Source organism: Molothrus aeneus, chromosome 13 (assembly GCF_037042795.1).
Source record: "Molothrus aeneus isolate 106 chromosome 13, BPBGC_Maene_1.0, whole genome shotgun sequence".
NCBI classification, from domain to species: Eukaryota; Metazoa; Chordata; class Aves; order Passeriformes; family Icteridae; genus Molothrus; species Molothrus aeneus.
In genome coordinates, this window is record NC_089658.1 from 19107639 (window position 1) to 19124646 (window position 17008).

Here is a 17008-nt window from a genome sequence, read left to right on the forward strand (position 1 = left end):
AGCAACTGCAGAGGCTGCAGACAATTAAAAGAAAGGATTTGTGCTCCCCAGGAGTCAGAGCTGGAAATGGAGGTGTTTGTTTAACTGGCAGCACTTGGTGGATTTTGTTTCAGCCAGAATTCAGTGTAGCACAGACCAGGACATTCTCCTGAAAGAGCTACCTGGAGTTGATGAGACTGGAAACTGGGTCTCCTGTTTTAGGTAGTTGGGTTTAAAGCCCTGGGTAAAAGAAATTAAAAAAGCTTTTAGCCCACATTTCCACATTTAGCATGACAACTCTGAGCACAGAGAAAAACAAACAAACAAAAAAAGCAGTTTATCAACACAACCACTTCCAGATGTCTTCTGAAATGAAATGTTTACCCTCCCTCTTTCCTGGAAGATCGCCAGCACCTCAAGATCAGGAGAATTCACCACCTTCCCTCTAGGTTAAGGTAACAAATCCCTGGATTTTTAAGGCTATCCTTAAAACTTCATATAAAATCCATTTAACAACAGGATACTGTAGCTCTGAGGCACCCCCTGTTACACTGTAGAGATCCTCTGTATTTCATTTTAGACTGCAGTACTTGTTATATTGATGAAGAACAAAAGATTAAGAACTACAACCATTGACAACCTTCATTAATGTAATTAATGAAACACAACAGCATTGCATGACTTTTAAGGTTCAATACTTTATTTCAACCCTTCGGCACAGTACCACATTCCAACTTTTCCATCCTCAGCCACCACTAAAGAAAGATATTAGAGCTAAACTATATGCTCTATTAATTACAGGGAGGTGAACTTGAAGGGGAAATTTGTTGCTGGTGATGATTAATAATTACTTGTTCTACACACATGTAGTACAGTAAATAATCAGGGCATATTGTTGGGGAGTAATTGATTAGTTAGCATGTTCATACTGGATAGCTCCATGGTCTAAGATTGCTGAATTTGAGATATTGCTTGCAATTATTGAAAGAAAAAATCTGTTTCCATTTCTCAGTTTTCTGGACTTTCCCCCCCTCTCAAACAGAATGTTAAATGGTTCAAAACCTCAGCTTTTAATTAGAAAAATGGAATATAGACTGTGATTTAAAAATATTTCTCTGAAGGGGTCCGACGCTTGAAGGCTTCTAGGGAGGTCTGCCAGGTAAAGCCAGCGCAGCCTGGGTGGTGCTGCAGGTGCTCCCTCAGCCCGTCGGTGTCAACAAAACCTTTCTAAAAACGTGATTGTCCATTTTGTGCTGATGCTCCCTCTCCTCCTCGCTCCGTGCAGGGCTCAGGGTGGTTCATGCCCTCAGCACGGGCAGCTCCAGCGCAGTCTCGGTGTGTCTGTCACGGAACCCCAGGATCGCCGAGGCTGGAAAAGCCCCCCAAGGTCACCCAGTCCCAGCTGTGCCCATCCCCACCTCGTCCCCAGCCCAGAGGCCCGAGTGCCACCCCCAGGAATTCCTGGGACACCCCCAGGGATGGGCACTGCAAACCTCCCTGGGCAGCCCCAATGTCTAATCCGCCTTTCTGGGAAGAAATTCCTCCCAATGTCCACCTGAGCCTCCCCTGGTGCAGCTGAAGGCGATGTCCTCCTCCTGTCCCTGTTCCCCCCCGGCTGTCCCCTCCTGTCAGGAGCTGTGCAGAGCCACAAGGGCCCCCCTGATCCCCCTTTTCTCCAGGCTGAGCCCCTTTCCAGCTCCCTCAGCCTCTCCTGGGGCTCCAGCCCCTTCCCAACTCCGTTCCCCTCCCTGGACAGACTCCAGCCCCTCAGTGTCCTTCCCGAACAGAGGGGCCCAGACTGTTCAATTCCCGTTCAATTTCCGGGCCGCTGTCCCGCTCTGTTCCAGGGACCATCCCTCTCCATTTCCAGGTGATTCCCGCTCTGTTCCCCGGGCAATTCCTTCCCCATTCCCGGGGCCATTCCCGCTCGGTTCCCGCCCCCGGGCGGCGCAGGCGCGCTGCGGGCGCAGGCGCGGAGCCCCGCGGGATGCGGGCGCTGCTGCGGCGGCTGCACGGCGCGGCCGTGGCGCTGCTGCTGTGGCGGGGCCGGGCTCCGTCCCCGGCCCGGCCCGCCGCCTCCGAGGTGCTGAGCCAGCACCTGCGGCAGCGCCGCCTGCCCCACTGGACCTCGTTCTGCGTCAAGTACAGCGCGGTGCACAACGACCAGTTCGGCCTCTCGCACTTCAACTGGCCCGTGGACGGCGCCAACTACCTGGTGCTGCGCACCGGCTGCTTCCCCTTCATCAAGTACCACTGCTCCCGTGCCGCTCCGCAGGACCTGGCGCTGCAGGACGCCTTCTTCACCGCCCTCAAGGTGCTCAACGCCGGTGAGTCCGGCCCGGAGCGGCGCCCTGAGGGGCGCGGCCTGAGGGGGACGGGACCGCGGCTCGGACTGGGCAGCTCCGCTCCCTCTCCGTCTCCTTTTGCTTCTCTTTCTCTCTGTCGCTCCTCCTCACCGTCTCCTCTCTTTCCCCTGTCCCTCACTTTCTCCTCTCTTTCCCCTGTCCCTCACTTTCGCCTCTCTTTCCCCTGTCCCTCACTTTCGCCTCTCTTTCCCCTGTCCCTCACTTTCGCCTCTCTTTCCCCTGTCCCTCACTTTCGCCTCTCTTTCCCCTGTCCTTCACTTTCTCCTCTCTTTCCCCTGTCCCTCACTTTCGCCTCTCTTTCCCCTGTCCCTCACTTTCGCCTCTCTTTCCCCTGTCCCTCACTTTCTCCTCTCTTTTCCTCGTTCCTCTCTTTCTCTCCTGTCCCCTCTTTTTCTCCTTTCCCTTCTCCTCCGTCTCTTCCCCCTCGCCCTTTCTCCTTACTCCTCTCCTCTCTCTCCCTCTCTCCTTTCCCTTCTCTCCTCCTCCCCTTTCTCCGTTCCCTCTCCTCCTTTCCCTCTCGGCCCAGGAGTTCGGAGCCGTGTGCTCAGGCAGGGCAGAGCCCTAACTCGGCCCTGTCTGTCGGGGCTCAGGCCGGGCTGGTATTGCTCTGGGCGCTGTGACAGGCACAGATCGCCCTGGTGGGATTCACGCCGCTCTCGCCTTTGGCAGGGAGCGTTTTCCAGCTGGAAATCCGCCTGCCGGGGAGGAACTTTTGTCCTCTGAGCAATTCTGGAGCGAAACTCTTTCAGGCAGTGTCTGGTGCAGGAATGGTCAGCCTGCTTGGATCCTAACGTGCTGTCGGAATAGAAATCCTTGTAATAAAAAGGCTTTATCAGCACCTTATTAGTATAAAAGTAGATATAGTTAAGTTTTGAAGTATATTATTCCAGAATTTTGGCTGCAGATTCAATGCTTATTTGAACACCACCATGGACAGTGCCAGTGCCATAATATTTCATGCATTCTTTATTTTCGTGTTTAATTTTTTAAAATTTCCTTTTCTCCGCAAGCCTTCAGTGACTTTTTCAAAACATGTCTGCTGCTCTTAATTTTCTGACCTTTCTAGGCTGATGTAGTGAGAAAATATAATCAAAAAGATTGATTTCTTAGTAACTCCTTTAAATCTGACTTTCTTTTTCCCTGCACCCAGTCACACCTTTGTTTTTCTCACAACCACCCTTCATGTTTCATATTTAAATGATTGGAAAACATGATTAAAAAGGCAATTTATTTCCCTCAGAATCCTGCTTATGCACTTAGCTTCAAGCATGTTAAATTTGGTGTTTCTGAACTCAGGGCCTAAATCCAGCTCTGGTTTTTCCTCTGTAACAAACAGAATATTGTCTGTAATAGATGGATAAATTGGCAAGGCTAAAACATGTTACTTTAAATATATGTATATATATATATATATATATATATATATATATATATATATATATATAAACCTTTTTGCCCATTGCAGTTCTGTTGGAGCTGGTGGTTTTGACTGCTGATCTGATTTTCCCCAGAGCAGCTTCATGTTGATCTATGGATTCACTGCCTATTTTTTAAATTTCTGTTCTGACATAGACTCCAATAACTTAAGTGGATATTCTGGGAGTTTGGGTTTAGTATTTGAAGATAAATATATATATTTAATCACTAGAAATCACGTATACATGGCAATGTTTCATTTCTTTTCATGTTGTTCTCCTCCTGTTTTCTTTTTCTGATAATTCCTGCTTATTGCTGCTTCCTGCCTCGTGTCAACAGGAAAGGTGTTGAGCACTGATTGCTGCATTTAAATAAAGACAAAAGATTTCTAAGACAGCTTTTCCAGGGATACTTTCCCTCTCAGTTCATTTTGGAGCCCCCATTCCTCGCTCTGAATTTGCAGTTTGGATTTCACTCTGTGTGTGTGTAACGTGTTTTTATCTCTCCTCAGGCATCCCAACTTTGCTGTATGGAATTGGCTCCTGGTTCTTTGCCCGTGTCACAGAGACTGTTCACACCAGCCATGGCCCAGTCACTATTTATTTTCTAAATAAAGAAGATGAAGGAGCCATGTACTGAACTGAATAGCTGTCCTCTGGTGGGTTCTGTGCTACAAATATCTGCTGCCTTTGACTAAAAAAACCTAAAAAAATTTGGTTTTTATACTGTGTTCTCATACTCAATGTGCTGTTTCAGGAAGCTGCCTGGACATTTTGGTCGTGAGAGATTTATTTTTGCAGAGGTGTGAAGCTGAAGAATTAGAATTTCTGAGGGTGTGTCTGGAAGTCAGGGACTGGTGCTGCTGGACAAACTTGTGATCATTTCAAGAGCATTTTATCATTTCTCAACTTAGAGAATTGAATTGTAGCCTGTGGGCAAGGAAACTGTGAATGCACTGACATTTCCAGAATGTCCCTGACAAGATAAAGCTGCTCAGGTGTAGATCCTGTCTAGATATTTCATATTGAATTAATTGTCACAGGTGTAACTGTGTCTGAATAAATCCTTGGCACTGAGTGGTCACCATCACTTGGAAGAGCCTTTGGGGAGGAAAAACCCCATCTTAAAACAAGTGCAAAATGGCTGTATTACATCTCTTGAAATGATATTTAAATAAAATGTCCAAAATTCATTTGGTGCTGGTATCATTTGCAATTCTTGAGCTCCAGATGTGTGCTGTTATTTTTTTTTTGATTGCTTTATAGGTAAGTACAAAATCTAAGTGATATAGAAGATTTAGCTCCCTGTGCTAATTCACAAATTGCTGGTATTTTTAATTAATGGGGAGAATGAGAAGAATACTACAAGAATATCTCAATTCTTGGATGCAAAATAACTGATTTCTCCAGTTGTAACCAAGCACAGCTTTAGGCACAAACAATGACAAAATGACTTCCTATCAGTTGGAAACCTGGGCAAAAATAAAAAAAAAAAGCTTTTGGGGAACTGTTTGGATAGTGGAAATCTGGAATTAATGGAAACAGGGAGACCTGTGCAGGATCTGCTGCTGGTGCTGGGATTTAGTGCCAGCAATTAATGCTGTCAGCTCCAAATCCCACAGCTGGTGATGGAAGTTGGTCATTCCAGTTCTCATGGGTCAAAAAAGAAATGTGAAATGGGTAGGGGCTGGTTTGAAGGGTAATCCCTTTTCCTCAATAAATGATTGTCAAGCTATGACTACAGTATAATGTCATTTAAATACTTTTTAACTTCATTGCAGATAACAGAAGTGTTTCCCACTTAATGAAGCAACACAAGTGGCTTTTCTAAAAGCAGCACTAAACACCTTAATCAGAGAAGTGCTTGCACTGTTAAATTTTGGAGGATATTCTTGCCACAAGTTAAATGCCTCGAAGAAGGAGAGATGGCATTACCAGAGCCCTCGTTAATAAGAAAAATTGCAGTTAGCATTTTCCTCGAGCTGATTGTCACTGCAGCCCATAAGTTTAAAGTCAAACACTGCTCATTCACTGCCACAGAGCTCATCAATACCTGGCTGTAAAGGTTTAGGCTCAACACAAGGTTGATAAAATGGCTTTTAATTACCAGGCCATAAATACAGCTCTTCACTGGAGCTGCAGCTCCTCTCCCTGCAGCTCGTTTGATTTCTGATAATGGGCACTGCTGACTTTGCTTACCTGTTTTCCAATAAGTGCAGCAGCACCCCCTGGCCCTGCAGTGATGGGCAGGGCTCCTTGGAGAACATCCCTGACAAACTGCCCTATCGATTGCTGCAGTTCCGTGCTGCTTGCAGCATTAAACGGAGCCCTGATCTCTTGTTCGATGATCTCACTGTGTAACAATTAAGCAAATGTAATATTTTCTTGTATTACATGAAAATCAATGGACCTCTTGCTCTTGGGAAGTTGATGGTGCTAAAGGATGAACTGGGAGATGTCTGAGGGCAGAGTGCAAATATGGGATGGCTCATTCCTTTCACGAGGGCTTGGGTGGGAGCTCTTGCACTTCTTCAGAGGGAAAATGAGCTGTTTGTAAGAGAGAACTTGAGTTATTAAATCATGAAACCATTTTCATGATGTGTGTCTGTAAACCCAGCTGCTTGTTTTCAAAGGTGAGACGTTTCATCTGACTTTCACTCTTGTTTTCCAATAAATACCAACTTCTTAGCCTCTATTTCTTACCACTCAGGTTTTGGCCTGAATGCAAGCTACTGAAGGCCAGGAAGATTTGTACCACCCTGTCTCAAAAAATTCTGCAGCACTCAGGAATAATTGATCCACAAAATGACCCTTTTGACTTCTGACAGATTTGATTTGCTCTGCCTCCCATTCAAAACCAAGTTTAGTTCCCCCTGCAAGCCTCGCCTTAATTATCTGTTTGCTGATGTTTAAATGAGGGAGGGATGACGTCCCAGAGCTTTGTTTCACCTCTCTTAACTACTCCAGAGAAACGAAACGCCGAGGATCAGGTGGCTCCTCCTTGTAGCACCTCTTTCAATAATAATGATCCTCGTGGGCACCTGAAGCTGCAGGAGCGGCCGTGTCACCCCTGAGCCGGGTCAGCGGGCTCGGGTGTCCCAGTTAAACTCTGCTGCTGTCCCTTAATGGGAAATGCAGCTGCTCTGCTGAAAGATCAATGTCCAATAAAGGCCGCACAATCAAATCTTGTTGCAATGATTGAGGTGCTTAATTGCCTTTCAAAGATAAGGTGGTAATCAACACACGTTCAGCTGATCTTTTTTACCGCTTCAATTACACTCTAATGGCAGAGCCAGGGCAGGATCTTTAACTACTTATACTTATTAAATCTTACCTGGCTTCTGAAAAATTACTTAAGCCCTGCAATCGATAAAGCCCAGCTCTTAATTACTATATTTCACTTTTAGGCCTTTTTGTATGCTTGATAAATGTTTCACCTGAGACTCCACGGTGCTAATGAGTTACCCCAAGAAATGCCCTTATCTGCTGCTGTCTCCAAATTGTGCTTAAACATTGGTGGGTTTGTTTGTTTCCCTGAAGTTTTGGGGCTGTTTGTTTTATTTAAATATTTTTAGATTTAATATCACTCTTTTTATCACCAGTTGATGAACTAGTTGCAGGTGGACCCAGTTCAACACAAAGTTCTTAACTTTTTTTCCCTACTGTAAATTAATGCTGGATTTAAAGATTGGATTGGAACTCCTAAATATTTATGAATAGTAGTCTCATATTGCCTGAAAAATCAGTTTTGGTGCTCTTTTCCTGCTCCCTTCTTTCCCTGGAGCAATATCCAGAGTTTTTCTCCTGCTGACCTTCCATTGACTTGGGCAGAATTTAAATCTGTCCTCACCTTACCTTGTGTGTTGACCTAAATCTCCTCACAAACCATAATTAGAGATCTCCCTGATGTATGTTGTTATTATTGAATGAAATTTAGGTATTTTTTAATAGTTGAATGCCCTTAGGCCTCTGGTTCAGAGCAACTTTTCCTGAAACAAAGGGGATTTTGCTTCATGTATTATTTACTGTGGCCATTTAATTTATATTGGCTTTTGCTGTAACCCCTTAATCATGTTCACTACAGAAAAGTGAGTTAATAAGTCTAAGAGTCGTCTTGATTTCTTTCCCTATTTCTGGAAATAGAAGTCATGATTTAAATTTTGGGCTGTATTTTTCAGTTTAAGTACACCTAAGAACAAGTGGCAGCTTCAGCACTGCAGCCAGGGAATATAGAATGAAAAGGGTCACTAATATATTGCAAGCTTGCTTGAAAGATTTATATGATTTCTAGAAAAGAATAAGATGTTGGTTTTGTATTTAAGTCCTAAAAAGTCGAATACAAACAACTTAGAGGGATTTTGAAAATAATTGCATCACTTTAAGCACAGTTTATGAGCCCTGTTGTAGTTCATTATAAACCCAATTTATTTCTTGCAGTGATATTAATAATCCTAATAGAATTAAAAGTGGAAAACATGATTAAAAGCAATCCTTCAGACAAAAACTCTTGATCAAGGGAACTTTCAAGTTTAAAATGTAAATATCAGATTAGAACACTGATTTTTGAACAAGATTACAAAGTCAAACCTGTTTTTTTTTCCTTAAAAGGAGAAATGCCATTAGATATGATTGTTACATGCTCGGTGATTCATGGGCCTGCTTATGTACTTTGTGAGATATGAATAATTTAGGAAGAAAAATCACAATAATTTTGTTGTTACTCAAGAATTTATAGGTTGACAGAAAAACAATTATGCAGCCCCTGGAGCTGGTCTGAAGGGGTGCAGGAGCATCATTAACCACACACAGCCCAACTGCTGGGGTTACCTTGTCACTGTGCATCACACGATCTGCTTGTTTTCAAAAGTTATTCATAATTTAGAGCAAAAACTAACTATTTACTCATTTAGCATAAATCAAGTTTACTGTTGTTATGTTCTCTTTCAGTCCAAGGTGGGTTTGCTGTTTCAAAAGTTATTCATAATTTAAAGCAAAAACTAAATATTTACTAATTTAGCGTAAATTAAGTTTACTTCAGTGATGTTTCCTCTCAGTCTGAGTTGGGTTTACTGTGAAAAAAGAGCTTTAAGAGATCTGCTTGAGGCCAGTGAATTTCCCTGTGAACTGAAAATAAGATGATTTCCTGATATTTGGGTCCCAGGCAAGTCCTTTTGTATTCCAGAGAAACTGCAGAGCGCCTGGGAGGGGCAGTGGGAGCTGGGTGGAAGCTTGAATGCCGTTTTTAAGGAATCTGAATTTATCCATGGTGCACTTGCTGAGTCTTTCCAGGAGATGCCTTTCAGGGAGGAATATCTTTAGGAAGCCTGGACACTGCTGACCTATTTTTCACCAGCCTGAGGGAATTTAGTTTGCTGCACTCGCAGGCAATTGTAAGGGAAAAAAAAAAAGTGAATTTCACCATGATATGTTGTTTATCAACATAAAAGTTAGATATTTATATCTTTCCAAAAAGACGGGAAAATGTGTGTTCCTAAAACAACCATCAGGTGCCATTTTCTCTAGGAAACTGAGGATTTGTCCTTTGTTATTTATAATTGCAGCCTGGAAACTGGTGCAGGGAGGAAGCAGGGATGATAAATTGAATTTGGTGAACCAAGGGCTGGCAGAGAGATCCTGATTCCTCCAGGTGTGTTTTATACTCAGTGTCTGAATTACAGGTAAGGTGGCACAGCACTGGTAATAACAGTATCCCAAAATATTTTCATAGTTAAATGGGAATTATCCGGCCTGTTACATAATAAATACACATTATTCCTAGGTAATACATTATCTACATATTACTTCTATTATATATTATATTATTTTTATTATAATATTATATATTTTGTTATATTATTATAACATTTAAAAAGTATATTATTTATATTATATATATTATTTTATTATACCATATATTTTATTACAATATAATATTATAATATTATTTATATAATATATAATATGTTTTATATAGATATAGATATAGATAGAGATATATAGAGATATATAAAGATATATAGAGATATATATAGATATATATATATAAAATTATTCCTAGGACATAGCTGGAAAAATTCTAGTAATAATGAGATGATTGGAGATGCTGCTGAGTAGGATCCAGAATGAAATCAGCATTTTCTGCCTCTATCCTTCCTGTGCCTCCTTTTATCCAAAGGGATGAGTGCAGGACTGGAGGAATTGGGAATCCTGATCTTGACTTTAATTCACTGCTGGGCATTTTCTCCCATCCCACACCTGAGAATGAGCTCCCACCTCCCTCCTGAGGCCAGGAAAAGCTGAATCCACATCCTGGCACTGCAATATTCAGGGGAATATTCAGCTCTTGTTTTCCTCCCTCTTCTTTTCACAGAGTTCTGCTGGAGGGACCCAAAACTCCATTACAGGGTGTTTGTGACAGAGCAAAAATAGAAAATTTCTTGTGCTGGGCAACTTCCTCTGCAGTGGGAATTAACCAAGCAGAAACTTCTTTCCTTACTTTTGGAGTAAATTATCCCGCTAAGCAAATCCCTGGGAGACATCATTTTCCCATCCTCACGGAGGCTCCTGTGAGATTATAATGATTTTTCTCCTCACTGTGTCAGCATTCTGGAAATAAATATTTATTTCCTGGCGTGGGCAGCTCGGGATGCTCCCGGCGCACTCCGGCGGCGCTGGAAAGCAGCAGAGAGCAGCAGCACACTGCAAGTGGCAGCTGCTGGCAGCCACCGAGGGAGCCCCTTCCCCTCAAAAATAAAAACCTGAATTCAGGGAGCTTGTGGGCCTCGCCATCCTGTAATTAAAGCGTTGACACCTCGTTCCTTTGCGGATTTTGGGTGGTGTTCCCTTGGGGGAACAATCACCCTTGGGGGTGAACGGTCATTTTGGAGATGTGGTCATAAATGTTGTGTTGTGTGCATTTTGGTGGGGAAAATCAGGGGTTTAATGATTTAAATTATTTTTTAATGAGGATTCTGGAATCCTTGCAGTGGGAACTTGAACTTTTTTAAGGGCAGAGTCTTGGGCTACCCAAATGCAGAACTTCAAGAATATTTTATATTAAAAAAATCAAGGATTGTGTTCTCACAACAGCAATTTCCCCCACCATTAATGCATAATATATAAAATAAATGTTGGTGACAGCTCATAGCAAAACTTCTGCAACATGATAAAACAAATACCAACTATTTGCTTCAAATGGCACATTTCAAATGAAAATTTCTGATTAAACTTGGGTTTTAAAGAAGTCTGTGGCAAAACCAAACCTGTATCAATAAATATATGCTCAATGTGCTGTACTTCTTAAGATATAAAAACCCTTCAAGTTTGATTACACAAATCAGAATGGGGGATTAAGGTTGTGATTAGCCCTGGAAAATCGACGTAATATTTATGCAAATTTGGCAAATTGAGTTGGTTTTCCCCATAGTCTCATAAATGAAGAAGACATTTTAGAAAAATTGCAGGTCTATAGAAATTCCATCATTTTGTGTCCTATTCTTTAAAATTTAATAGAAAATGACTCTGATTGAAATGGAGCTGAGTGAGAGGTACACAGGGACTGCAGGTAAAAGGTTCATTTGAGCAGAAAGATGTCTGTGTGGGCACCACCAGTCCCTTAGATCCTTAGGAGCTGGGGCTCTATTAATTTTTAGTATAGGAACTAAATTATAAAGTTATTGAACAGAGAGAGAATTTATCTCTGTTAATGGCCATTGAATTTTTTTTTTCCTAAAGCTCAAACAAAGTAGAATCCGAATATGAAGAAGCTTGAAGATGTTTCAGGAATTAAATATACCTCCCATTCCCCCCCGTAAATTGATAAAATAACTCAAATAGTCCAGTTTGTCAGAGACGATAATGTGAGAGAGTGTGATAAAATGCACGGATCAATAGCCCACAATTGAGATTAATGCTGTTCTCTTAAAAAAAAAAAAAAAAAAGAAGTGGATTGTTTTATGCTGCAGAGCTGTGCGGAGCAGAGAGCTTTCCCTGTGACTTGTGGCAATGAAAAGCTTGTTTGAAAAGCTGAATTTGGGGTTTTGTGATGGCAGAGCTGTCAAAACATTTTTTTTTGTGGCTGAGGTGAACAGGGATTTTCTTCCATCAGGAAGATGGAAACTGTGGTTTGGACCGGGCTGGTTTCAGCTGCATCCCTGACAGACGGGGGGAACTCGGAGACAGCAGAATCGTACCTGGACATCAAGCCCGGAGAGCTGAACGTGGAGGAGCCGTGCCATGTGTGACACTGCTGGCACAAGGGCCCCCAGCCCTTCCCTGACCTGCTCCTGCAGGCTTGGGCTGGCCCAGGGCCCGTTCCCAGTGCCATTCCCAGCGCCCATTCCTTATGCCCATTCCCAGTGCCTGTTCCCAGAGCTCGTTCCCAGTGCCCATTCTCAGTGCTCCCAGCACCCATTCCAGAGCCCATTCCCTGTTCCCATTCCCAGAGCCCGTTCCCAGTGCCCATTCCCAGTTTGCTCCGCAGGGACACCGAGGCAGGGATGGGCAGAGCCGGGTACGGAACGCCGAGCCCAACTCTCAGCCAGCACCGCAATCCCTTTACCCGTGTCCCCGAGTGCCACACTGGGACATCCCCGGGCACTTCAGTGACTCCCCCAGCTCCCTGGGCAGGTTATGGCAACGCAGTTGGCACGGCCCGGAGTTTGAGTTTTTGTTCGCATTTCTGTTCGTGTTTGTGACGGGACAGCGGGAATCCCGGCCCGGCCCGGCTGGATGTGCCATTTAACTGCGCTTTTCCTGTTAAAATACAAGGCACAGAGAGAGGAAAGCAATTACCGCGGAGCCGGGCCCGCCTCCTCCCGCCCGTGGCGCCGCCTCCCCTTCCTCTTCCTCTTCCCCTTCCTCCTCCTCCCGCTGCCGCCGCCGCACATCCCCTCCTCCCGGGGCTCCGTTTTGGTTCCGGGGCAGCGGCTCCTTCCTGCGGGAGGGCGGTGCAGGCTGTGCCCGGCCCGGCCCGGCCCGGCCCGGCGCGGCGGCCGCAGCATGTGAGCCCGCGGGGCGGGGATGCTCTGGCTGCTCTGCGGCCCCTGCGGCGCCATGGACAGCCAGGCGCTCGTCATCCGCATCAAGATCCCCGACGGAGCCGCCGTGGACTGGACCGTGCACTCCGCGCCCCAGCTGCTCTTCAGGGATGTGCTGGTGAGTGAGTCCGGCCGGCACCGGGACCCCCGAGCCGGCCCGGGGGATGGCACCGGGACCCCCGAGCCAGCTGAGGGGATGGCACCGGGACCCCCGAGCCAGCTGAGGGGATGGCACCGGGACCCCCGAGCCGGCCATCAGGAGATGGCACTATGCCCCGCTCCGTGCGTCCAGGGTGTCCGAATCCCTCCCTGGATGGCAGGAGGTGGTTTTGGGGTGTGTTTTGGCGGAACGTTTAACGGGAGAGTGGTTTTTGTCCGTCCCGGGCCAGCTCCGGCGTTGCGAGGTTTCGGGAGGATGCTGCAGGTGCCGGGTTTGGGCTGGAGGGAACCTCTGGAGTCCCCAAATCCGGGGACACCTCCGGGTCAGGGACACCTCCGGGTCAGGGCATTCCCTCCTCCGTGCTTGGGAAGGAATTCCCTGATCAGGAGAAGTGTGGGCTCTGCGCCGGGGCTGGGGCCACAGCTGCTCGTGTGGCGTGTCCCCTCCCGGGCTGGGGCTCTGCTCTGCCTCCTGGCCCTCAGCCCCTTCCCTGCTGTGGCTTTGTGTCCATCTGCACACAAGGATGCTCTGCTTGCTCAGAAATGGGAGTTTGTCCTGCTCAGAAATGGGAGTGTTTGTGTATCCCCCTCAGAAATGGGAGTGGGTGTTTGTGTATCCCCCTCAGAAATGGGAGTGGGTGTCTCTTGTGTATCCCAGTCAGAAATGGGGTTGGGTTTTTATCCCCCTCAGAAATGGGAGTGGGTGTCTCTTGTGTATCCCAGTCAGAAATGGGGTTGGGTTTTTATCCCACTCCCCCCCAGCTGTGTCCTTAGCCCAAGGAGCAGCTCAGGGTGCAGGTGGTGCTTTCTGCAGCCTGCCCTCGCCTCTCCTCCCCGGTACATCCCAGGATTCCTTGTGCCCCCATTTCTCTAAAGAAAACCTTCCCATATCACCCCTCAGGTGCAAGTTCAGTTTTTACTTTTGTTATTAACTCTGGAGCGAGATTTTGCAGGTGTCTTTCAGGAGGTTGATCCTGTGGAAAGGACATGTTGGGGATGGAGGGCTGGGTTGCTGGAAGCTGCTCAGTGTTGGTTGCAGAGCTAACTGGAAGGGATGACAGAAATCCCAACTGTCCTTTTCCCAACATTTACCATTATTCATGACTTTCTGTAGATGGAGGAGTGGGAGCAGCACCTTTGACAAACCAGGGAGGTTTTTGGGAGGGGCAGTTTCCCCTTGGTGGTTGGGCCCCTCTGTGCCCTCAAACAAAAGTGGAGCAAATTAGCCTGGTTTTCTCCAACTCTGCTTCATGTTTTCATTTGGTTTTTTTGTTTTTTTGTTGTTTTTTTTTTTCCCAAAATAAAGTGAAATTACCCCTGATTCTTGGATTCTCCTTTGCCATCCTAGAATTATTGTGAATTCAGGTCGGTTATTTAACAGTAAGTAGAGACACTGTGGCCAGTGGGTGAGAGGATCTGGAGCGGGCTGCTGTTCTTGTCCTGTCACACCTGTGGGCCTGATGAGAATTTCATTTATCCCCTGTCAGGCTGCTGCAGTCAGGTGTTGGTGGTTGTGTTTCAGGAGGTGCCATCACAGCATTCACCTGGACTTAATTACTGAGATAAATACAGGAATGAAATGAAATAAATTAAACTAAAATAAATTAAGTAAGGCTCCAATCCACTCAGGAGTGGTGGGTTAGATAAATACAGGAATTAAATGAAATAAATTAAATTAAAATAAATGAAATAAAGCTCCAATCCACTCAGGAGTGGTGGGTCAGATAAATACAGGAATTAAATGAAATAAATTAAATAAAAAAATAAAATTGAAATGAATAAGGCTCCAATCCACTGAGGAGTGCTGGGTGTGTGGGGGGCAGGAGTGGGGCTGCCCCTCCTCTGTGCCCTCAGGGCGATTGGCCTGGCAGGCAGCTCCAGGGCCTCTCAGGAGTTCAATTGCTGCAGGAGCAGTCGGAGAGCCCGGGGAGATCCAGGGGTTCCCTGTTGATCACTGGGGAGCAGCAACAATCCAGGGGTGTCCCCGGAGTGCCCGCGCGTTTCTCAGGCTCTGAAGGATCCCTGTGGGGCTGCCTGGGGCTCCCCAGCTCCATCCCGTCCCTGTGCCCCTGTCCCGAGGGGGTTTTGGGGACTTTCTGTCCTGCTGGAGCAGCAGAACCACATTTGGGACCAGCCCCAAGCCAGGGGCACGTCCCAGAACTTGCACCCGTGAGAGCTGATTTGGGCTCCTCTTCCTTCAAGGTGGGTCCCAGGGCCCGCTCTGTGTTCAGAAAGCCCCATAAAATTATCTTGGAGGGTTTATTTTATATTTTCAGGTGATTTTTAAGCTGATTTTTGTTGATTTTGCTTCCCAGTGGGTGTAGCCTTGCAGCACTTCAGGCTGGTGAAATTATTCTTATTATTTTGTATTTTCAGGTGGTTTTTAAGCTAATTCTTATTAATTTTGCCGCTCATTGAGTGCAGCATTTCAGGCTGGCGTGCAGGTTTATTTCCATCCCCATTTTCAGAGCTGTTCTTCATGGTGTCACTTGAAATAAGTTCTGTGTGTGTCAGCTCTGCAGGCCTGTGAGTTTCCAGTAAATAGCTTTATTTTTAAGGCCCTTCTAAATGAATTACAATAAGCTTATTTTTTTTTCCCCCTCAAGCTGTCTGCATTCCTCCTGTCAGTGGTATTTAAGCACTTGGTGTTAATTCTGGGCAACTTCACATTGTCATAGTGAGATAAAACAAATTTAATTGGAATGTGAGAGCTGTGGCTTCAATATTTACCCTGGCATTTCAGCAGAGTTTCACATTTTCTGCTTTCTCACCCATGCTCCTCCAGAGAACAGATTTGGTTTTGGAGTTCCTCTTGCACCTGCTGTTCCCTGATTTTTATCCTCATTTTTAGGGGCTTTTGAGTTCTGTATCCCTTACATAAAAAAACTCACTTCACCAAGTGGGTTGTATTTTATTATAAAATAAATATTATATTATGTTGCATATATTATATTGCATATATTATATTATATTAACCTGCCTCCAAGTGGGAGTATTTCATTGCTCATGATCTCTGTTGCGATAGCAGAAAATCCCCTGTGCACGTGTAATCCTTTGAAATTTGGAATAATCCTTTAATCCTGGGTCAGCCCCAGGTCTGGGGGTTGGAAGTGGGGTGGAGCTGCTGCAGACACTTTGGGAATTTCACCCTGATGGGATTTCCCTGCCTCCATGCCCTGGTTTCTCTCAGATGCACTCATTTAATGGAATTATTGAGAGCTGGGCAAAGCTTTGGGGGCTGTTGGTGTTTATTTAGTGCAAGAGTTTGGGGTGTGTAATTCACTTATTGATTATTACTTGATTCTTAATTACTTTTTGATTATTACTTACTATTAAAGAAGTCTCAATACACAGAAAAAGTTATTCTGGAGGGGTGCAGATAAGATAAAAATAAGGTAAAAATAAGTTTGTTTTTTTTTTTTTTAATTACTATTTCAGAGCTTTGGGATATTTGGAGTTTTCCAAGCAGAATTTTGGGTTCTCAGAGCTGCCTCTGAAGCTTCCACACCCCCTTAAATGCAATTTTTTAACAATTTTAAAACCATTTTCTTAGAAACATATGTGTGCCCATAGATGAACATTGACAAGGGGCTTAAATCTAACACAGTTAAAGTGCATTTGCTGAGGAATTTCCAATGCTTAAATGAATGGATTTAGAAATGATGAGTACAGTTTTCTGTGTAGGCAAGACTGATTTATTATTAGAAATAGTGGCTTTTGACAGAGGCTGGTAAACGCTGGAGAATGGAAGAATTTTTATCAACATGGAAATATTTTGGTGGGGTTTTTTTTCTTATTTTTTTGCCTCTGCAAATTTACAATTCCACAATTAAGCCACACTGCACATTTCTGGTGTGCAGTTAATAGTTTGAATCGCATTTCTTGATTTATTTTCACATCAAAGACACCGCCAGAAAGTTTTGTATTTATTACTTGCTTCAGTTGGCTCTGTGGAAATCCTGTGCTGCTTTCACATATTATTAATTACGTCTCCGTGCCACAGAATCTTTAATTTCATCCTTTGAGATGAAAAATGGGGAGAGCAGAAGTG

General features: G+C 44.8%; 2 protein-coding genes across 6 annotated transcripts in view; both read left to right on the top strand.

Moving 5' to 3' along the window:
• The first annotated feature begins 1965 nt into the window (after positions 1 to 1965).
• C13H15orf61 (chromosome 13 C15orf61 homolog) lies at positions 1966 to 10574 on the top strand. Of its 4 annotated transcripts, none has more exons than XR_010784492.1 (4): positions 1966 to 2306; positions 4273 to 4419; positions 9322 to 9438; positions 10131 to 10574. XR_010784492.1 is itself a non-coding variant. In XM_066559076.1 (3 exons), exons 1-2 carry the CDS (start codon positions 1967 to 1969, stop codon positions 4398 to 4400), a joined length of 468 nt encoding a protein of 155 aa, XP_066415173.1. In that variant the 5' UTR covers position 1966; the 3' UTR covers positions 4401 to 4419; positions 4518 to 4953. The 4 variants fall into 4 exon arrangements, 2 of the variants coding, with proteins under 2 accessions (XP_066415173.1, XP_066415171.1); XR_010784493.1 differs by having other exon boundaries at positions 9322 to 9407; XM_066559076.1 differs by lacking the exons at positions 9322 to 9438; positions 10131 to 10574 and adding an exon at positions 4518 to 4953.
• A 2116-nt stretch (positions 10575 to 12690) lies between these two features.
• Positions 12691 to 17008, top strand: part of MAP2K5 (mitogen-activated protein kinase kinase 5) — a 120135-nt gene continuing 115817 nt past the window's right edge. For both annotated transcript variants that reach the window (XM_066558594.1, XM_066558595.1), the window contains exon 1: positions 12691 to 12916. In XM_066558594.1, the coding sequence (XP_066414691.1) occupies positions 12782 to 12916 (135 nt within the window). In that variant the 5' untranslated portion in view covers positions 12691 to 12781. The remainder of the gene's footprint in view (positions 12917 to 17008) is intronic.

Bases quoted from the DNA above. Each gene is read 5' to 3' on its own strand.
- C13H15orf61 (XM_066559074.1), top strand. From the start codon at position 1,967: ATGCGGGCGCTGCTGCGGCGGCTGCACGGCGCGGCCGTGGCGCTGCTG. The intron at 2,307-4,272 runs GTGAGTCCGGCC...ATCTCTCCTCAG, and splicing joins CCTCAAGGTGCTCAACGCCG to GCATCCCAACTTTGCTGTAT.